The 22,638-nt window shown below is 34.4% G+C and overlaps 1 protein-coding gene across 1 annotated transcript in view; it reads right to left on the bottom strand.

Annotated features, from left to right (window-relative positions):
* Positions 1–22,638, bottom strand: part of LOC114344625 (protein crumbs) — a 220,675-nt gene that overhangs the window by 43,226 nt on the left and 154,811 nt on the right. Inside the window, exons 11-17 of the mRNA XM_050650029.1 lie at positions 18,431–18,875; positions 14,922–15,614; positions 11,890–12,101; positions 8,727–8,881; positions 5,681–5,932; positions 4,937–5,127; positions 2,825–3,539 (exon numbers count right to left, since the gene is read on the bottom strand). Of these exons, the coding sequence (XP_050505986.1) occupies positions 2,825–3,539; positions 4,937–5,127; positions 5,681–5,932; positions 8,727–8,881; positions 11,890–12,101; positions 14,922–15,614; positions 18,431–18,875 (2,663 nt within the window). The remainder of the gene's footprint in view (positions 1–2,824; positions 3,540–4,936; positions 5,128–5,680; positions 5,933–8,726; positions 8,882–11,889; positions 12,102–14,921; positions 15,615–18,430; positions 18,876–22,638) is intronic.

The following is a 22,638-nucleotide window of genomic DNA, read 5'->3' as shown; positions in this document are numbered from 1 at the left end:
GAACACATGCAGCTCCCTCAACAGTTTGGGAATTTGGTGCTTTTTTCAGACGAAGACCAGAATCTGTTTAAATAGTGATAGCCGGTGATTTCGTGTTTGGCGAGAGCCAACAAGAGCTGTACAACTAGCACATGCCCGTCCCATACTTCCTCTCGCTAGTGGCAGTGTTATATTTTGGGCACATATTATAGCAGGTGGAAGCACGGAATTGGTGGTTATTGACGGGAACAGATCAAAGGTACATAACACGGATTTTGGAACCTCGTGTGAGATTATGACGAGGAGCTGTGAGTGAAAATTTTGTATGTATGGATGATAACATAGCCCACATAGGACTCAAGCTGTGAATGACTATCTTGAGACAGAGTGACCTTTGTTGTCTCCAAACATGAACCCCATTGAACATGCATGGGATGTGCTCTCCAGAGCTTTTTATGCCGAAGGTATTCTCCTAGAATCCACCATGAACTTACGATGCCTGTAGAGAAGAATGGAAGAATCTGCGGTAAGAAATGATTGATCGACTTGTTAGCAGTATTAGAGCTCGAACACAGGCTTGTTTGTGGCCCACATTCCCGTGGTGGAAATACACGATATTCAAATAATTGTTAAATACATTTTGTTACGTTTCAAAATCGTACTACGACACTCCACCCTATATATCCATCACAACATTGATATTTGTAAATTAATAATTAATTATTTCATACCTATGGTGTCACCTTGAGGTCAAAAACCCAGAACGCAGGTGTTGTCAACTATAATTTCTACCTCTGGTGTGGAGCTATTTCGTTAATTGGAAAACAGATGGACTTTTGGCATTATTGTTCATGATGATTGTCTTTCTAAGGTAAGAAAGAATTCTCGCGGAGCGTGTTTTTCCATAATTTCCCATATCTTAGTAATGTTGGAAATACTTTTAGGGTATTTTAGTATAAATAGGAATAGTACTGTGTAATGTGAGAATGCCGTAGATGGGCTGTGCTGCGGGTATTCTAGGTGGTCGTAGATGCTTGGCAACGTCGTGGGCGTTTGACACTTTCGATAAAGCGAAGGAATTTATTGGAAGTAAAAAGTGGAAAGTATGGTCATTTTATTTTGTGTACGGCGCTCGGAAAAGAGGTGTTCTCTTCACCAGTTGGTGGTTTTAAAGGCCGTAGCATACCTGGAAGGATGGTGAATGTGGTTGGACCAAACCCTTCTTCAATTATTTGGATCAAAAGAGACCAATTATAGAAAAACCTCGAGATAATCTGAATTGCGGCATTATTTTGAGTAAGTGTTTTTTTTATTACTTTTCGCCATGATTTGACCATGTGATCGTGGCACCTTTTTGTAATACCGGCTATTTATTTTAGGGTTTTTTTTTGGGAACAGTTTTCCCGTATACTTTTATCTCTGATGACAGATTTTTGCAAACATATTGCATATTTTGCTGTAGTACTGTGTTGGAGTTTTGGTGAATGATAGTTTCCTGGATTCGCTTGCACGTGGTTCCATTAAGGTTCTGGGGGAACCATGCGGGGTAGCTGAACCTTTCCAGTGGGACGGGTGGATTGGTAACTCATTCAGTTATTTCTATAGGATTTATAGGAGTCCCGCGGGACTGTGATGACCTTAGTTGGGGACAATTGGAGAAGTGTAAATAACTATTTTTATTTATATTGCTTATTGACCTGGGAGGTAAGTCTTTAACGTTTTTTTTGTTTTGTGGAGAAATACAGTGAAACATTTATTTCAATTTTTATAAGCTAACTATCATGAGCAAGCCATTCTGAATTTTTGCACGATAAATATTTGTTGTAGTCGACGCATACAAGATAGACCTGACTATCTCATATATCTATGTAAAAAAGTATCATAACATCGACAAGTAGGTAATCGTTTGTAAAACGTTATGCTTGTAAAAAAAAGGTGATTATTTATATTTTGTTCAATTTATATAAATTTCTTTTTAAGTTTTAATTTGAAATAGCCGTAACTTGCTCAGATAATACATATACAGGGTAATAAAGCGAGCTATGTGTATAAATTAATTTTGATAATCTGAAATATAATTTGAAAATGTGTAATGGTAAATGGAAAGTCTATCCCGAATTTATTATTTATGATTTTAAAGACACCACTACTTACTCATGTGCCCAGGTATATTTGAATGATTTTTTTAGATTATTCATTTACTGTTTATTTGATTTAATTGACTGCGTTATATAATTTCTTGCATCGATAAAAGCAGCATAAGAGAGTCACCCATATATTTTCTTAGTCAATCAATTATTCTTTTGTTTCCTTTAGGTAATAATATATTTAATTATTGTGGTGTATTGTGGTTTTATTTATTTTGATGTAGTTGTGTTTAATAGCGTAGCAGTTGTAGCATTCGATCATTTAGGTATATTCTTCTTCTTGTCGGTTCAGAAGTAAGATCACTGTTGCCTAGGGGTTGTACCGTCGAGGATCCGACTGGCGCCCGTGATTTCTGGTTTTCTTTTGGTCGTCTAAGGCCCACAACCCATCCCGCTGCCAGACAAGGTAATAGCTGGCCGGTCACACCCCTTGTTACCCCTTCTTCTGCCTTAGCTGAGGAGTGGGGGTAGCAATTTTAATTAGAAATAAATGTTTTAGTTTTTCATTTTTTATTTATTAAAAAACGTCATCTGTTTTAAAACAAAAAATATCTGTCAAAGTTACGATATTTTTTTATCAATGATCTATACTCTATAACATTAGTTGCTAAAAATAGTTAATAATAGCTAAACTTTTGGGTGATGTATAACTTTTGAAACTATGTGTATATAATTCATTAGTAAAATATTTACTTTACCTTAAAATTATCAGTCTTCTTATCTTGGTCCACTTTATATAGTAATACGTCTTCTGATAGCTCGTTGCTTTCTAACGAATTACTGATGAGAGATTCGGCTGTAGTGGTATCACTAACAGGAATATACCCAGTCATATTTGTATCTGTATTGTCTATCACAGTCTGATAATCAAAAGTTTGGCCATCACTACCACCAACGTATACAACTCCGTCTTTGAATACTTCTGTAAAAGTATATATGTCGAACTCTTTCACTTCGAAGTCGGATGATTCGTCCATAACATGCTCTTTAAAACCCCCTCTGAATTTTTGGTTTTTGTAAAGGAACAGCAAAGATATCCACTGGCCCTTGAACCTGTCTTTGCGGAACCTTTTCGTTTCTGGCATTCCGTTCAAGTTCCATTCTATCACCACCTCGTTGTGGTAAATGAAAACAGTGAAATAACTTTCTTTATGTTTTGCGAATAGAACGGTACCCCATGAACGGGTACGATAGTTCAGTTCTAGGGAATCATACACGAAGTTGTTGTCGGCTGATGGATCTATCGTTAAATGGTATTGAAGAGGTTTCTGTAGACCGTTGAAGGTACTATTCGTTATACACTCGTAGCCATCTTCCAGATTTTTGCATTCGGATCCGGCTGGACAACCTTGCAATTTGCAGAATTCTAATTCATTGCAATCTTTACCTTTGAAACCAATCGGACAAACACACCTAGAAAAATTAACGGTATCATTAGTTTTTATAGATAGATAAAGCAACAGAAGTATCATAAATGGTTGAAATCACAAGATACATATGATAAAACCCAATCTGGGAACAAAGATGTAAGGAAGTGGAATGTCATCGTGGTGGAAGCAGATCCTCAGAAGCTTGGAGGTTCATTCGAAATCTAAGAAGTGGCAACAGAAATAATACAAACCTTCAAACTATGGGTTTAGAAAAATGGAAAACCCACTACAAAGAAGAACTTCAAGAAAATAGACAGGAATACATAAAATGTGCATATTATATCGATCCTAAGGACTATACTATTAATATTTTTGGTGCAATAACCGTCCACATTGTTCTACATTGAATTTCTTATACAGCACGTGTACGGTTTTTGATCCGCAGAGGTATTTTTGAAGGCCAGAGGTCATAAACTCAATTTCGACAAAAGTGGTCTTTGGCCGGTTGTTTTGGCCGGTAAAATGGGCAATAAGTAAAATTAAATGACGAATTCGTTGAGAGAATAATAAAATCACTAACAAATAAAAAAGCGTGTGGTCCAGAAGGAATCCCAGCGGAACTTGTAAAAAACTTATGTAAAATCGATCAAATTAATAACCTTAATTTTCAACAATTACACAAACGGAGAAAACATACCAGAAAAAAGATTGGATAACCCCAATACACAAAAAGGACAACAAAGAAGACTGCCAGAACTATCGCTGTATTACTGTAACCAGCACCTTGAGCAGATTATATAGAAAGACTTTGAAAACTCTAATAGAAAATGAATATGCACCTTTAGAGATCGAACAACAAGCAGGATTCCGAGCAGGATTCCGAGCAGGAAGATCCTGCATTGACCACATCTTCACACTCAACCAACTCAACGAAAAAAAAGTAGCCAGAGACAGAGATATACATCTACTATTCGTCGATCTAACTAAGGCATAGGATACCGTACCACTGTGTAAATTATGGCAAGTCCTGGAAAAATCCCTTATCAATGTAACTTTAATAAAAGCAGTGCAAAAATTCTATAACAACACCCAAGCAAAATATAAAAATCAACAGCAGATTATCCGACAGCTTCATGGTGAATAAGGGACTACGAGAGGGATCCAGCTTATCGCCAACACTGTATAAAATCTATATAAATGAGGTGTTAAATAAATGGCGGAAATCATGTTCTGGCACGGCGATACAGCTAAACGACGACTCAACATACTACATTTTGCTGACGATCAGGAGGTGATTGCCCAGGATAAAGATGATCTAATATTAGTGACAAACCCGCTGTTTCGAGAATACAAAGAATGCGTCAATATAGTGAAAACCAAATATATGTCTATATTAGGAGAGAGAAATATTTGTCATGTGACAATATTTATTTGACTTACATATAATCGTTCCAGGTTATTTTACATTCTCCTCTATGACAAGGATTCGTCCTACAGAGATCGTCTGAATAGACCCCTTTCAATATAGTCGATCTATCGAATGTTACGTTACCAAAAGATGCGGGGACGTCTAAGTCCTGAGCCTGGAGCGGATAAAACTCCACGATCATTACAGATGAACCGTTGCTTATCTGAAAATTAAAATTAAGATTGTGTTGTTTCATATAAGTCAAAATTACGTTGTATATATGGTGTTGTAAGGCGAATTGAACATATACAATTTAAAATTGACTATATCTGTATCAGATCAGAAGATCAGACTAAGGAAGTGTTATGTGATTGTGCGCTGCTCTAGAGAGCAGAAGCATGGTCCACAAGAGAGGCCATGCTTAAAAAAGTAGAAGCAACAAATTGTGGTATTATATATTGAGCATTAGTTGTAGGGACAAAATAGTAGACTGTGCTAGATATAGCCTATATTCTGCAAGTGCTGCGCTGCAGTATGCATCTGTTGCATGTTCAATTCGTAGACTTCCAACCCTTTAATTCCACAGGCCCATTTTAACCTTCTCTCTGATAATTTTGTACTACCTTATCGCAAACGATGGAATGAAATTATTAATATATACGACATAAATGAAAAGTTAATTGAAAGTTGAATTGAAATGTTAGCTTATACCATTATTCGGACCATATAGAAATACTATAAAAGTTTATATAAAAAACAGTTAATAATATTCTTACTTGAACATCCTGGATGATCCCTTTGAAATGTACGTTACTGAGTGGAGAGCTTATAGCTGCTGGGGCTGTGGGAGCTATATTAATTTTTGTAACGGTAGGCAAGTTTTCATTCGCCTGTCTAATAGACCTCGATTGCGGTTGACCTCCAAGGTAAAGTACCCGAACATCTAAAGGTCCTGAAGCGGATATGGTCTTCCGAAAGTATTCTGTATTATTAAGTTTTACTTGGACCAAAGTTACATTACGTATCACCTAAAGCAGAGAAGTTCATAAGCTATGAAATCAAGTTATTCAAATATATTCGAACTAATATACATACTATACACAACCAAACGTATATGGAATCACCACGTATTTCACACCAATATTTATTTCTTCGAAAAGAACTTGTTATTGTTGAGGAGAATAAAAGTTTTTATTGAAAATAAACAAACCGATAAAACAATCAGATAATACAGCTCTGTAAGTTAGATTATTTGAGGCCTATAGATTCAAAACCTGCTAAATTCATTTTTTGAAATTTTTCAGGAGACTAAAACAACATTAAAAATGTAAATTTCTCAAAAAGTATCCGGCATTTCTTAATCAAAGTGACATCAATAAATTTCATAAAATGGCACACTAATTTGGTATAGTAATTTTTCTGCATGCCCCTTACATCTTCAGATATTTGTACTTTTAGTTTAGATTTAGCAGATTTTGATTCTAAGCCCACATAATATTGCTCATTTTCAACTGCTTTTAGCGCAATTAATGCACTAAAAGTAGGTATTAAACCATTTTGATAGGAAAACAACCAAATATATAAGAAAAAAGAGTATTTTATTGTTCATAAAACTATGGACATAGCACGGTTTGATTCTACGTTAACATTTCAGTGGTATTTTGATGAGGTTTTAGAGGGTTTTGAGACGAAACCTTAAGCCTGTAGATTAATAGATACTTGAACTTTGAAATTGTGTAAAAAAGGGAAAACGAAAAATTTAGGATTTAGCAGGTTTTGATTCTGATGGGCTCATTTGCTTTAGTTGTAAAATGATCGAAAATAAATAAACTAGCATTTACGTTCAAAAACGCAAATATGCCTTATGTGGGGTTAACGGACATGCAAAGGAGAAATATTATTGGTAAAAAATAAAACGGGATAATACCCGAAGGTTGGCTGTATACCATCTAGTTAAATAAAATTAACATGAAGTAAAACTCCCTAGTGTAGTTGGTATATTTAATAAAAATTCTAAAAAAATTTTAAAAATCCAAACGGATTACGTTCAAAACGTTTTCGGACTTAACAGTCCATCATCAGTGAACCTAAAAGTAAGTAATCTCACTTAGTAAAATTGAAAAAGGGTGAAATTTTGAATGTTAAAAAATTGAAAAGTGTGGTTACGATTACTTACTCTCTGTCCTTGCTAAATAGCCACAATGCCAAACACTGGTTAAGATGTATGTTCTAACTACATGGTGAAATTAAGCCAAATTATTTAACAAATTTCACCATGTAGTTAGAACATACATCTTGACCAGTGTTTCGCATTGTGGCTATTTAGCAAGGACAGAGAGTAAGTAATCGTAACCACACTTTTCAATTTTTTAACATTCAAAATTTCACCCTTTTTCAATTTTACTAAGTGAGATTACTTACTTTTAGGTTCACTGATGATGGACTGATAAGTCCGAAAACGTTTTGAACGTAATTCGTTTGGATTTTTAAAATTGTTTTAGAATTTTTATTAAATATACCAACTACACTAGGGAGTTTTACTTCATGTTAATTTTAAATATTATTGGTCTTGTAGAGCAAGGACCGTCTCAGAGGGACCTAGCTGCAGTGGTAGGCGAAACACAGGGTGTTGTGTCAAAAACCTATGCTAGGTATCAGCAATTAGAAAAGATTACAAAATAGAACAAGACAAAGTCGCCAAAAAGTAACAATGGCTCGCCACGATTGTTTCATTATCCAAAAAGCTAGAAGAGCCCCAACAATTTCTCATTTGCAGCTCCAAAGGCAGCTTCTAGAAGCTACAGGTGTGTTTCAGTGAAAACAGTAAAAAAAGAGTTCGATCCAAGGACTATATAGCAGGAAAGAGTCACGGTTCCGGAGTTATCCTGGCAGCACCAAATTGATCGTCTAAATTGGTATCTTAAACACCAAAATTGGAACATTGGAAATTGCGAAAATTTGCTATTTTCAGATCAACCCAGGATTTTTATAAAATAAGATGACGGATGGAAGACCAGAAAGAACGGAAAATGCCAGATCTTTTCACAGATATAAAGAAGGAAGTGCCATGTTATTTTGAGACATTAGGATCGGTAAATAAACGCATTTAATTTTCATCCAACCAACTTTGACAGCTCGCTGGTATGTTGATTTAGTTCTAGAACCTATAATTAGGTTTTAGAGAGGAGCAATGGGAGAAAATTGAATTTTCATACATGATAATGTACCTCTATATACCAGCAGAGTGACTATACACTTTCTTGAAGCAGAAGATATCACTGTTTTGGAGTGGCCTGCTTGCTCACCCGACCTTAACCCTACGGAGCATTTGTGGGATATGCTTAAAGGAAAAATTGGACCTCGCCGGAATAATCCACAAAATACTACACGACCAGTACAAGCTGCTCTTGAAGAATGGAACAACCTACCACAACAAAATGTTGACAGTTTGACTAAGAGCAAGCCCACGCCAATTAACGCTTGCATAAGCCCAGGAGTGGTAACAATGACCACTAAAAAAAACAAATAAATAAAAATAATTTAAGTATTATTCGTTTTACAGTGAAATTTTTTATTAGATTGATTTTGATTAGACTGCTTTAAAATAAAAAATATTGTTTGACTTCGTATGTTGTTGTTTTTAATTCGCTTGAAATATCAAAAAAGATCAGATGATTCCATATAAGTTTGGCTATGAGTAAACTCCAGACAAGAATAAAAATACATGATTGCAAGTATACCACTGGAAAAGTAGTCATGTAAGAATGCAAGAAAGCAATGCTGATCATTAGTGTAGTGATTATTGTATATAAAAGAGCTTACCTTTATTAAATGGTTCCATCCGTTATCTAACTTTACTCCCCCTACGGTATAACTTTCTAAGTTGCCTTCGAATTGTATTCTTACTAATAATTCTCCTCCTTCAAGTTGGGCAGCAATGTAAGTTTCGTCATTTGCATTTGGAAGCAAGCCGGAGCCTATAAAACACACAAGTATTTATTTAAAATTGTGTTGTCGCCATACAACGTTATGTATCAATATCCGTATGGTATCAGTAGCTTTAAGGCTGATTTATCTTACACCGTGACGTGGACGGCACGGCGCGTAGAACAATAGAAATCGCACGTCCTCGGCACTTCCCGTTGTCGCTCCGTTCCGTTGTAGAATAAACTAGCCAATGCTTTTCAAATCAGACGATTCTTCAACGTTCCCCGTCCCGTCCAGGTCCCCGTCGTAGAATAAATTCGGCTTTTACCTTAAAAGGCATACTGTCAAAATTGCATGTCATTCGGATTATTTACCGCGTTACAGTGCTTGAAGTAATTTTTATAAAGAATGGATTCAAAGTCATTTCGTCTGTTGATTTATCACTGTTACTTGATGGGGAAAACGCCATCCAATCCAAGCAATGGCTCAATAAGTGTTACCAGGACTCTGCTCCATCGATTACAACCAATAAACGATGGTTTGCTGAATTCAACGGCTCATATTACCCGTATGCGCGCCAATGGTGAATATTAAATTCTTACTTACTTTTCACTATGTGAAAAAATGTACAATAACTACGTCTTAAAACCCACCAAATTTCATTTGCATATCTCAACCGGTTTTAAAGCAATAAATAAATCGTCAGTTTGTAAGAAAAATTTTAACACCCTCTATCTCAGAAACGAATCATTTGCGAACATAGGTTTATAAAGCAAACTGACATTATTTTTTCATGTAGAATTACCCCTTGAAGTTTGCCATACTTATTTAAAAACTGTATTGATGAAAAGCATGGCTAATTGTTAAAGTACCTAAGTTTTTCACGGTCCAACATAAGCGAATGAATCAAAAAACAGAATGTTGAGAAAATATGAGACTATAGTTGGGTTTTAATTTGAGTATATTATAAATGCTACAATATTCCACAGGGTGATCCGAAGTTTGAGAAAAAACACAGTTTCATTGGTACACCCGGTATACCGGGTGGTGAATTGGAAAACGGGCCAACGGACCAAACTCAATGTAAAATTCTAAACTGTTAAATTCCTGCTTCCCTAATTATTTTACATCAAAAGACATTAGAAACTATTTGTAGAGGATTGAAATTTGTATTAAAAACAACTGTTAAAATTTTTCTACGAAATAAGCATATTCCAAAATTTTGTAAAAATGTAATACATTTTTCAGTTTTTCAGCCCAAAATTAGGCCACACGCAGTGTAATAATGTGTCACAATGAAGTTATTATTTTCACATTTTTGAATTGTCAATATTTTTATTTTATCATTTATTGTTTAAAAACAATACCGTTGATAAGATACCCTCAGTTGCGGAGAAAGTATTAATAATAAAAATTGTTTATTCAATCAATGGTGTGAGCACTGTCAGTTAAATAGTAACGTGTGGCCTAAATTTATATTTTTCAAAATTTAAAATTTTGGAATGCGTTTAAATCGTAGATCAATTTTAACTTTTGATTTTAATACAGATTTCAATTCTCTACAAATATACTCTCATGACTTTTGATGTAAAATAATTAGGGAAGCAGGAATTCAACAGTTTAGAATTTTACATTGAGTTTCCTATGTCCCGTTTTACGATTCACCACCCTGTATAATGAAAATTTACCTGTTTAGCAACAATATTATTACAGTGATATTGTTAAAGAATAAGGTTATAACATATTAAAAACTCACTTAAATCGGACAACAGGTTTAGAAAATTGGAGACATCAAAAGTGACCCATTTTTAAGGTGTCCTGTTAATTTTGCACCCCAGTGTCGTTAGGCCTACGACTTATTGGCCGATATAATATCAATAGTAGTATATCTATTATTGTCGACGGTTCAGCGAAATTATATTAGTAGATGAAAGAATTTTATACATATTTATCTTCTCCCTATTCATTATAGGGTTAAGGATCCTATTATGAAACCCGTTCCTAATATGAGACCCCTGTCTCTAGAGCCTTGTAAGTGCTGCAGCCTGGTGAGTGGGGTAAAAACTAAGCTCTGGTAGTGTTTCCAGTAGGCTGTGAATAAATCGAGTTTCTGTGATTTAGTATTACATACCAGTCAGTGAAGTTTTTAAGTTTTTTGCGAGTCAAAAGTTTTTTAATCGGTGTAGCTCAAACTTAATTTTTATTTTTAAGGTGAGAGAAAAAAAATCACCTTAGTAATTAGTTGATAGCTACTTAAATTGGTTACAGAACACACAATTATAGTGGCGCAAAAACCAATCATAAACTCAAAACACGGACTAAAAAGTTCACACGTGGTTGCTCCTAATATGAGACCCTCAAGTGTGCCTTATATTATAATATGATATATCATATTAGGGTACTGTAATGTTTTGAGTATAGCATCATGTCTTTTTACTATTTTATTGGGAAATAAGCCGTAATTTAAGTTAAAAATGAAATTTATTGACGTTTAGACTTCCAATTTTTATTTTTAACTTAAATTGTGGCTTATTAAAAAAAAAGAAAATTACATAATATGCCACAAAGAAACAGCTTCAGAACAATAGAATCATGTCTACAGCATGTACCTAATACAGTTTATATCCAGAACAATGCGTTAAAATAATTTGTATCACCTGTTTAACCTATATGACGTGGTGTCTCATATTAGGATATCACATGGTCTCATATTAAGACACCTTTTTTTAAGTTGGGAATTTTGACATTTTTAAAAATTAATTTATTGGTAAAAAAATATTAGTTTAAAATTAATTTTGAACCTGTTCAATATAATAGCATAATTATCTGACATGTATCTAATTTAAGACTTCTTTAATCCATAAACTTTACGATTACCAAAAGTTTTAAAAAAAGGGTCCCATATTTGGATCCATTACCCTATCATGAACGAATTGATTACAACAAAAATTGGTGGGGCAGATCTAATTGGATCAGACTAAATCTCATATTTAATTTATCAATATTTTACCGTAGACTAGAAAAATATTTTAATACAATGGAGAAATCAATAACATACCCAAATAAAAAATCTGTCCCCTAGACTGTCTTGTTCTAATAAACATGCTGATATCGACTATAGATCTGACTGCTCTCCTTGCATAATCTGCGACGTCGACCGTTACCAAAGAATCTGTGATGTTCTCGTGGCCAAATGTGGCAGCTGTGTAGTTGTACTGGCAAGTGTGACCTAAATATGGACGTTCACATGTGCAGCTAAAATCTCTCCATCTAAAAAACGAGAAAATTTGACAATAGCTAAAGTGAATGAGAGAACAAAGATAAGTCTTTAGGTCAGTAAAAAAAACAGCTGAAAAAACCTTATACGGGTTTTGAAGGTTCTAAAAGGTCTATGAGCGATAGCTAATGACAAATCCTTGAAGACGTACAGCTGATTTTGTTGCTATTTTTAACAATCATAAAAAGTAAAAACAAATTATTTTTGCATATTTCTATTTGCATATCTTCTACATTTTACAGAAAAATTATTCAAATGAAGGTGTTCATCTTATTAAAATTTTTTTCTACAACCGTGTTAAAAATGCAATTTTTAGCACTCTATACGAGAGTTAAAAATGCTACTTTAAGACACTAGTGCTTTAAAAAAATTTTAAGGCACTGCAGTTCGTATTGACCGTATAGGCAATTTTGATATAATGTTAAAAAAATATAAAAATGGAATGTCAGTCAAGTTCAAGTAAAAGTTTTTGTATATATTGTCCTGTAGTTATGCGTGTTAAAAAGTACATTTTTAAGGCACTCTTGTGAATTGCAGAACTCGCTTCGCTCATTCTGCAAACTTTCACATGCGTGCCTTAAACGTAAACACTTTCTATGGTCAATAGGAACCAAGATGGCAATTTTTTTCCATAGGGCTTTTCAACGATTCTCATTTGTTTCGGGCACTTGTCATATGTGGTATATTAACATTATACGACATATGACAAGTTCCCGAAACAAATGAGAAGCGTTGGAAAGCCCTATTGTTTGTTAACATTAAGAGCTGACAATTTAACAGATTACAGCGTAAGATCTAAATTTCATGATCCATTTTGTAAATGGCATATACCAGAAAAGAATAAAATGGTATAATCTCTTAAAGTGATGATACTCGTAAAATACCGTCTGTCCAAGCTCAGTTTTTTTTTAGACTGGAACTTCAAATTGGAGCGCGCTGAAAAAATTTGCAATATCTCGGTTTCTATGGCACGCAGAAGATTGATTTTATAAATTGCGTTGGATCAATAAAATAATAAGAGTTGTGCTATTTTCACCTCCCGGAAATATCAATTAAAATTTTTCAATAAAAAAGTCGAATTTTACTACAATTTATACAAGATATTTAAATATTGGTTGACGTATATTATTTATATAAAAATATAATTTTTATTAATTATTCTTCTATTATTAATTATGTATAATAAATAATGTATATTAATTATTACAATTTAAATATTTCTTACGAAATAATAGTAAAATTCAATACCTTTTCTATGGAAAAAATTTATTTATTAATTTTTCCGGGAGTTGAAAGTAGACCCGTTCTTATTATTTTCTCGAGCTACCCTAGCTCATTAAAAAAAAATGAATGTGTTGCAGGCCATATAAGGCGAGATAATGCAAATTTTCCAGTGCGTTTCAATTTGAAGTTTCATCTAAAAAAAAACGGCGCTCGGAAAGGTCTCTCCTCCCCTTTAACGTGGCGGTATTTTACGAATAGGATCGGTCTAAGGGGTTATAATTTTTGTACACCTTTGTATATATGCACCTTACAATTTGCTCAAATAGTATTATAATACGTTCAATTTTCAGATCCTAATGTCAATAAACAATGGAAAACAGAAACAGAACAGAAAACAGAAGAAAAAATGCTATCTTGGTTTATATTGGTCATGGAAGGTTCTATTTTTTAAAGATTATGTTTTTTCACCTTCTTTTCGGTGAACATGCTTACAAGCGACATAAAAATACCAAAGGTGTTATAAATAATTATAAGCTAAAAAGTCGGCCCTTTTTAGAACGTTTTTTTTTAAACAATTTTGAATTTTTTATTTAAATTAAGCCACAAAGAATCCATCTGTTAAATAAATATCTCTATAGTCACTGTTTGGGCAAGTAAAATTGTTTAACCTTCGGATGACCAAGCGGGGGAAATTGTGACCCCAGCGTATGTTTTTCTTTAATAAATTCAAAAGTATTTTCAATTTTTAACTCATTATTTTTTTATTTGACTTTAATATCATTCTAGATATCCTCATATTTTGAAATAAAAAAAATTCCCTATATTTTACGAATAAAAAATATATTCTGAAGTTGATGTTTAGTAACATACCGTCTATTATGTGTAATTCCAAGTAATTTTTACGCTAATGACGTCCACTTTGCAAAGTAACAAGACACTTACTCAACATACACACTACACATGACACTTAATACTCATGTTGTGACTGAATGAATGACAAAAAGTCCATGCAATAAAAAAAAATTAAAAAAAAAACTTCATTTTTTTGTTAATCGTCATTTTTGACCTGGGGTCATTTTTCCTCCCCTTGGTCACCCGTGTAACAAAAAAAGGTTGGTCATCGGAAGGTTAAATAATCGCTCTCCGGGATAAACCAATTGAATAACTTACAAACTATTTGGCTGGATTTACCTAGCTAAGATTTAGCACACTTCAATAACTCATTAATTTTCATATTTCAAGTAGTTGAAATTACTGCAAAAATAAGTGTTTTCGCAATTATCTCGGTCAATTGTTTATGTATTTTAATTTAGAAACTGGCAAATTAAAGAACTTTTTAAGAGATACAACTTTTATTTGAACAATTGTTTTCTTAAATGAATAAGTAGGTAACATTTTATATGCAAAAAGTGATTATTCACTTTTTACGATTGTTTAAAAACAAAGCAAAATCAGCTGTACATCTTCAAAGATGTGCAGCTGATCATCATCATCTAGCATTCGTATACCTTTTATAACCTTCAAAACCCTGTATAAGATTTTTCACGTAACATTGATGATTTTTTTCACAGATGGATTGGGGTACTTACCGATCAGTACAATGTCCTCCTGACTCACAAGGATTCGGTGTACACTGAGGTTCTCTAATACACTTCTCTTCGACGTTTTGAAAATTAAGCCAAGTGGCATTTCTAAGCTGCGGCAATACCCACTGGCTATTAACCAAAACATCTTCAGTACACCCTACTAGAAACGGTTGTCCATGCGTCAATTTTCGAAGATTGTTGGGAATTCCTCCGATATACGTAACAGGGAAACTAGTACTAGAAACGTTGTTGTTCTCGTTATAGCTTATAGGATATATAGTTTGTTCCTCGTTAGCTGACAATACTAAATGCGAAGAGTTGATAGCAACGAACACTTTCTGCCAGTCGCTGTTGTTCAGATTTGATCCAGTGAAAACCCCTTCCCATTTATTCAGTAGGCTCGAATGAAGATTCAGTCTTCCTTTAGAAAGCTCCAATATGTAATACGTTAAACCTTTCCCAAGAGCCAACAGTCCATCCCCTAGTGTTGTCTTGAACCTAAACTGTATATCGTAACCTTCTTCTCTTGTTGTGTTAACGGTTACCGAAGACACTGCACTAAATGACATCGTGGTTATTTGTTCACATGTGTAGCCGTGGAAGCCGTTGGGGCAAGTGCAGTTGAACTTGTGCTCGGTCTCGTTAATAAGGTAAGGACGGCACTGTCCTTCATTTAGACAAGGATTATCCATACACCTAAAATCACAACAACAATATCATTTACATTTTTTTAGCAGCTTGCGGTTTGAGTACCTATTAATATTTTATTAGTATCTTATTCATACACATGTAATGATGGCTATTACTCACGACAATGAAGTTTGCGACACAAGCCGAAGGCGAGTATTCTACCCATGCGAGTAGAATACTATACTTTTTCTACGACCTTTATTATTGTACTTTAAAATGCATCGTTCGTTTATTGATAACTACATATAACAAAAAAACTAAAATAAGTTTTTATTGCTTTTTTATTTTAGGTACTTTTATTTTGTTATTACAGTGGAACCTCGATAACTCGGATTAATCGAGACCGCGGCCGATCCGGGTTAGCCGCAGAATATGGTAAAAATTAATAAAATATGGTATACTTACAGATAAACTCCGTTAGAATTGAAATAACATGAAATATACAGGGTGTCCCGAAAAGATTGGTCATAAATTATACCACAGATTCTGGGATAAAAAATAGGTTGGTTGAACCTCACTTACCTATATACAATAGTGCACACAAAAAAAGTTACAACCCTTTAAAGTTACAAAATGAAAATCAATTTTTTTTCATATATCGAAAACTCATAGAGATTTTTCATTGAAAATGGACATGTGGCATTTTTATGGCAGCAGCATCTTAAATAAAAATTAAAGTAAAATTTGTGTACCCCATAAAAATTTTATAGGGGGTTTGTTCCCTTAAACCCCCCAAACTTTTGTGTACGTTCCAATTTAATTATTATTGTAGCACCATTAGTTAAACACACTGTTTTTAAAACATTTTTGCCTCTTAGGACTTTTTCGATAAGCCAGTGTTTATCGAGATATTTTGAATATTTATCGAACCCACCACATATTTGTATATGGTTAAATACGATTATAGAGACCTGTTAATAATCTGAAAATGTATTTATAATTTACATTTTTAGGTATATTTTGAAAAAGAAGCCACATCTCGATAAAAGGTGACTTATCAAAAAAAGACTAAGAGTCAAAAAAGTTTTAAAAACACTGTGTTTAACTAATGGTACCACAACAATAGTTTAATTGGAACGTACACAAACATTTGGGGGGTTGTTTAAAGGAACAAAACTCCCATAAAATTTTTATGTAATTATATTAAAAAAGAAGCCGCGTCTCGATAAATACTCGCTTATCGAAAAAATACTAAGAAGCAAAAAAGTTTTAAAAACGTTGTGTTTATCTAATGGTACCACAATAATGAATTAATTGGAACGTACACAAAAGTTTGGGGGGGTTTAAGGGATCAAAACTCCCATAAAATTTTTATGGGGTAGACAAATCTCACTTTGTTTTAAGATGATCATGCCATAAGAATGATACATGTCCATTTTCAATAAAAAATCTTTAATAGTTTTCGATATATTGAAAAAAAATCGATTTTCATTTTGTAAATTCAAAGGGCTATAACTTTTTTTATGAGCACATTTGTACTAAGCTAAGTTCAATCGAACTATTTTTGACTCCAGAATGTGTGGTATCTTTTCGGGACACCCTGTATATAAATATGCACAGTACCTACACATCTTAATTACTAAAAACACGCAAACACAAACCTAAGCAAACGGAAGCGAACAATACCACAATAGTGTATTCATACAGTCACAATCGGAACGATGTTTTGTTATTGTGTGTTAAGAACAGTGAAAACTAAGACCATTGATTAAAAAATAATTTTTTAAATAGTCTTTCTTAAACAATACTAACACAGTTTGAAATAAAAAATAAAGGAATAATACAGACAGGTGCCTGTTGTTTCTGCCGGCTTGTGCCATGAGTCATTTTTACTATCGTATAGTTCAAATTACACAAATACACTTTATCTCTCAAATATTATATTACATACATACATTTTTATTGTTGAAACGTTTATCTGAAACTTATCTTATATTAAACCAATACAGAAGTAAAAACTTCGAGATGTATTCTGGTATAAAATCGTTTATTTAAAACTATAAAATGTCATGGATTGCAGAACGTTTTCGTTCTAAACAGAACATCTTCAGTGCATCCTGACAAGTATTTTGAAACTAGCACACTGTAAATAGTGTTAACATCATCGTATATGGTTTACATAATGTAATATATTAAAATGTTATGACTACAAGTCGATGTTGATAGATAAAGTGGAACACATGCTAAAAGGGTGCCATGGTTCCCTGCTCGAAGATGCTAGGTACTTGGTCTGTGCCCACTGAATTGGCAAGTACCTAGCATCTTCGAGCAGGGAACCATGGCACCCTTTTAGCATGTGTTCCACTTTATCTATCAACATCGACTTGTAGTCATAACATTTTAATATATTACATTATGTAAACCATATACGATGATGTTAACTCTATTTACAGTGTGCTAGTTTCAAAATACTCGGCAGGATGCACTGAAGATGTTCTGTTTAGAACGAAAACGTTCTGCAATCCATGACATTTTATAGTTTTAAATAAACGATTTTATACCAGAATACATCTCGAAGTTTTTACTTCTGTATTGGTTTTTTAAACTATGGTATACAGCCAACTATTGGGATTTTCCCATTGATTTTTTATTTTTTTTTATCTTATATTGAAAAAATAATTTTATTAACATTTCGACGCCCAGAACGGGTGTCATTGTCAAAATACAAAATATGTACTGAAAATCAAAATGTTTATCTGATGAAAATCGGTCCGGGTTATCGGGGGCCGACTTATCGGGGTTCCACTGTACTCCCATTTAACTTTATCGGCACCTCATTACTACTTACTATAAATAAAATAAAATTTACCCATTATACTTACCCTGTAAGTTCAACCGAGCAATTTTTTCCTCCATATCCTGCGGTACACTGACAAAAATAGTTAGCTACCTTATCGATACAAGTACCATTAACGCAAGGTTTATATTTCTCACACTCGTCTATATCCAGCTCGCAATGGACACCCTCGTAGCCTTCTTCGCACTCGCACACGTATCCTCCGATTTTGTCCGTGCACGTACCGTAGAAACACGGATTACTTTCGCACTCGTTGATGTTAATCTCGCAGTTCTGGCCTGTCACTCCTGGGACGCAGATACATTCGTATCCTGCAGCTTCCGAGTAATTGAAGGGCCTGGAAAAGCGTTCGGGAAGGTTGTACGATAGTTCTGTGGAGTACAGGGTGACGTTAGAACGTTCGATGCAAGTTCCGTTGTGCTGACAGGGATTGCTTTCACATTCGTTTATATCGATTTCGCAATTTTTACCTGAAACGTTAAAAATTTAATTATCTTATCTGTCTTCTTCTTTTGAATGTATAAGATCATAAACACTATCCAAACACATCTGTACATAAATTACAGGAACGTATTAAAATGGGGCTAAGTGCTCTTCCCTGTCTTAAACCTCCATTTATTGTAAACATATCTGATGTTGAATTATTACTAGTTACGGCACTGTTCTCAGTGTATATTTTTTGTATAATTTTTAGTAGCTTGTTGTCCATTCCTTTTTCTCTTAGTAGTTTCCATAGTGTCTGTATTGGTACGTTGTCGAAGGCTTTTTCTAGGTCAAGAAATGCTACGTATATTTTCTTTTTTTTTCTTGGATCGCTATATGATCTTGTATACTTCTACCACTTCTAGATCCACTTTGTATTTCGTCTAGTGTGACTTCTGTCATTATTCTTAATCGTTTGTTTATTATTTTTTCGAAGAGTTTCATTCACGTACATAGTAACGTCAATCCTCTGTAATTATTACATTCTCTCATATCTCCTTTTTTGGTACACAACAATTAGACCGAAAGCATTAGACCGAAAGCAGTAGAACGAACTCATTGGACCGAAAAGCTCTTTACTTAAACCTCACTAGACCGAACAGCATTAGATCGAAATGGTACACAAATTAAAAAGATTGCATTAAATTATGCTAAGATTTTGTATATCTGTCTTTTTGTTTATTATATTATTAAAAACAAAAAAAAATAAACAAAAAACAAAGCAAAAAAACACCACTAAATTATTTTTAATATTTAATTTTTAGTATTGTACACTGTACATAATAGATTAAAATAAACCCAAAACAAATAAAAACAAAAAAATAAACAAAACACAAAGAAAAAACAACCTTTAAACTATTGTTAGTATGTAATTTTTAGTATTGTACATAATAAATAAAAAATAAACAAAAACCAAAGCAAAAAAAACAAACTCTAAACTCGCCACTACTTTGTGCTGCCAATCCTAAGCCTGGATAAAGGGTGAAGGTTGATGTTACCTTTGCTCAGATTACAATCCTGTTTGAGCACCCTGTATTATGTACCTAATGCTTTTTGGTCTCCTACTGTTCGGTCTAGTGAGGTTTCGGTAAAGTGCTTTTCGGTCTAATGATTTCGGCCTCTTTACAGTAAGGGACCGTTCAAGTATTACGTAACGCAGGTTGGGGGGGGGGGTCGAAAATCCTACTTGAACGCTCCCTAAACCCCTTTTTTGTATATGGATACTTAGTGAAACAAGCGTATATCAGATGGCTGAGCAGTAAACAACAAAAAGATAGAGATGAATACCTGGAACTCAAAAGAATAACAAGAAGAACAACAGTAAAAGCAAAAAGAGAAATGTGGGATAAGAAGTGCCAGGAAATTAATACCTACCTGGGAGGCAGAAAATGTACAGAAACATGGAAGTTCCTCAATAAAATAAGAACTAACGAAAGGAAGAGCACAAACATTCAATTAATATCCACACAAAAATGGGAAAAGTACTATGGGGAACTACTGACAGAAAATAGGGACGAATACTTAACTCAATCACCAATAGAGGTTAACATTGAAGGAGAAGATATAACAATACAAGTGACAGAAATTAGAAAAGCTATAAAAGAACTGAAAAACGGTAGGTCTCCAGGACCAGGGGATATCCCAGCCGAACTAATAAAATGTGGATCACAAAAATTGTTTGAAACCGTCACTTGATGCATAAATCAATTTATAAATGGTTCTCCCGTACCCGACGAGTGGAAAATTGCTTATATTTCGTCGATCCATAAGAAAGGAGATAAGCTTAAATGTGAAAACTATAGAGGGATATCAGTGACTAGTACATTCAGCCGTTTGTATGGACGAATAATTAGAGACCGCATTGAGAAGGAGTACAAAGACCAAGAGGAAGAAGAACAATCCGGTTTTCGAACAGGAAGAAGCTGTACTGATAATATCTTCTGCCTCAAACAACTAATAGAAAAAAAATTAAGCACAAATCAAGAAACCCACCTCATGTTTATTGACTTGCAGAAGGCGTACGATACAGTTCCTGTAAACAAACTTTGGAACGTGTTACGACAGACGAATATTAGTGTCACCTTAATAAAAGCCTTAAGAAATTTGTATGAAGGGTCAACATCACAAATAAAAACTGGAAACAGATTATCGCAAAGCTTCCTGGTTAATAAAGGTCTACCTCAGGGGTGTTGTGTATCACCGACCTTATTTAAAATATATGTTGCAAAAGCATTGAAAGAGTGGAAACGAAAATGCAGAGGCATGGGCGTAGACCTTGGAGAGATTTGCTTATATACATTGCAGTTTGCTGATGACCAGGTTGTTATAGCAAACGATAAAGATGATTTAGAGTACATGGCAAGGAAATTACAAGAAGAATATAGAAAGTGGGGACTAGAAATTAATACAGAAAAAACAAAATACCTGCCAATAGGTACCGAACTATCGAACATCACATTAGAAAATAATGAAATCATCATGCCCTGCGACCATTACACATATCTAGGAATCGTTTTTGACACAACGGGGAAAGATGATGAAGAAATAAAGAGAAGAATAACACAATCCAGAAAAACAATAGGTTGTCTAAACAGCGTACTGTGGAATCATGAAATAGGAAAAAGAAGAAAACACAATATCTACGAATCTCTTATTAAAAGCAGTCTATTGTACGGAGCAGAAACTTGGCGGATAACCGAAAACAACAGAAGAAAACTGGAGGCAGTAGAAATGGCCGCTTTTAGAAGATCAGTAGGAGTGTCACGCAGAGAGAGAATACGTAATGATGAGATAAGACAGCGAATGGGGGTTGACGGCTCTCTAACAACAGACATAGAAAGAAAACAGCTGATATGGTACGGACACGTCCAGAGGATGGATAACTCAAGACTCCCTAAAATAATTATGCAATGGGTACCACCAAACCGCAGAAAGAGAGGAAGACCCAAGAAATCTTGGAGAGAGGGAGTAACGAAGGCGATGAGCGCAAGAGATCTTAGAGAGGGCCAATGGGATGATAGAGTGTCATGGAAATTAGGCATCGGACAACGTCGCAAGACGTTTTAAAACCGATTACCGAAACTTAGTGACCATACCTTTTAAAAAACCCTTATACAACCAGTGTTGACATATGGATCGGAGACATGGACCATCTCCAAGACAGATGAAAACCTTCTGCTTATATTTGAACGAAGAATCCTGAGAGGAATATTCGGTGGCATCTGTGAACATGGTGTTTGGAGGAGGAGGTACAACTACGAGGTATACCACAGATATGTATAAACAGATATTTGGTGGTAAAGACGTAGTATCTTTTACAAGAATGGGAAGACTAAGATGGGCAGGACATCTAGCAAGATCACAGCACAACAACCCTCCTAGAAGAATCCTTATGTCACAACCTGTGGGAAGTAGAAATAGGGGTAGGCCAAAACTCAGATGGAAGGATGGTGTAGATGCGGATGGGAGAAAAATAGGCGCAGGAAACTGGCAACGGTTGGCAATGTATAGGACTGAATGGCGTAATAAACTTGGGAAGGTCGAGGCTCTTTCATAGTTCTGTAGCACCATTGATGATGATGATGATGACTATTAGTGACACTTTCCAATCTTCCGGGATATTTTCATTTTTCCATATTTTATTCATAATTTTTAGTAATACTTGTTCACCACTTTTTCTCATGCTATTTATAATTTCTGTTGTTATTTTATCCACTCCAGGAGCGTTTCCATACTTCAGCGCCTTTATTG

This window comes from Diabrotica virgifera, chromosome 1 (genome assembly GCF_917563875.1).
Source record: "Diabrotica virgifera virgifera chromosome 1, PGI_DIABVI_V3a".
Classification (NCBI taxonomy): domain Eukaryota; kingdom Metazoa; phylum Arthropoda; class Insecta; order Coleoptera; family Chrysomelidae; genus Diabrotica; species Diabrotica virgifera.
This window is presented reverse-complemented; position numbering and strand designations above follow the sequence as displayed.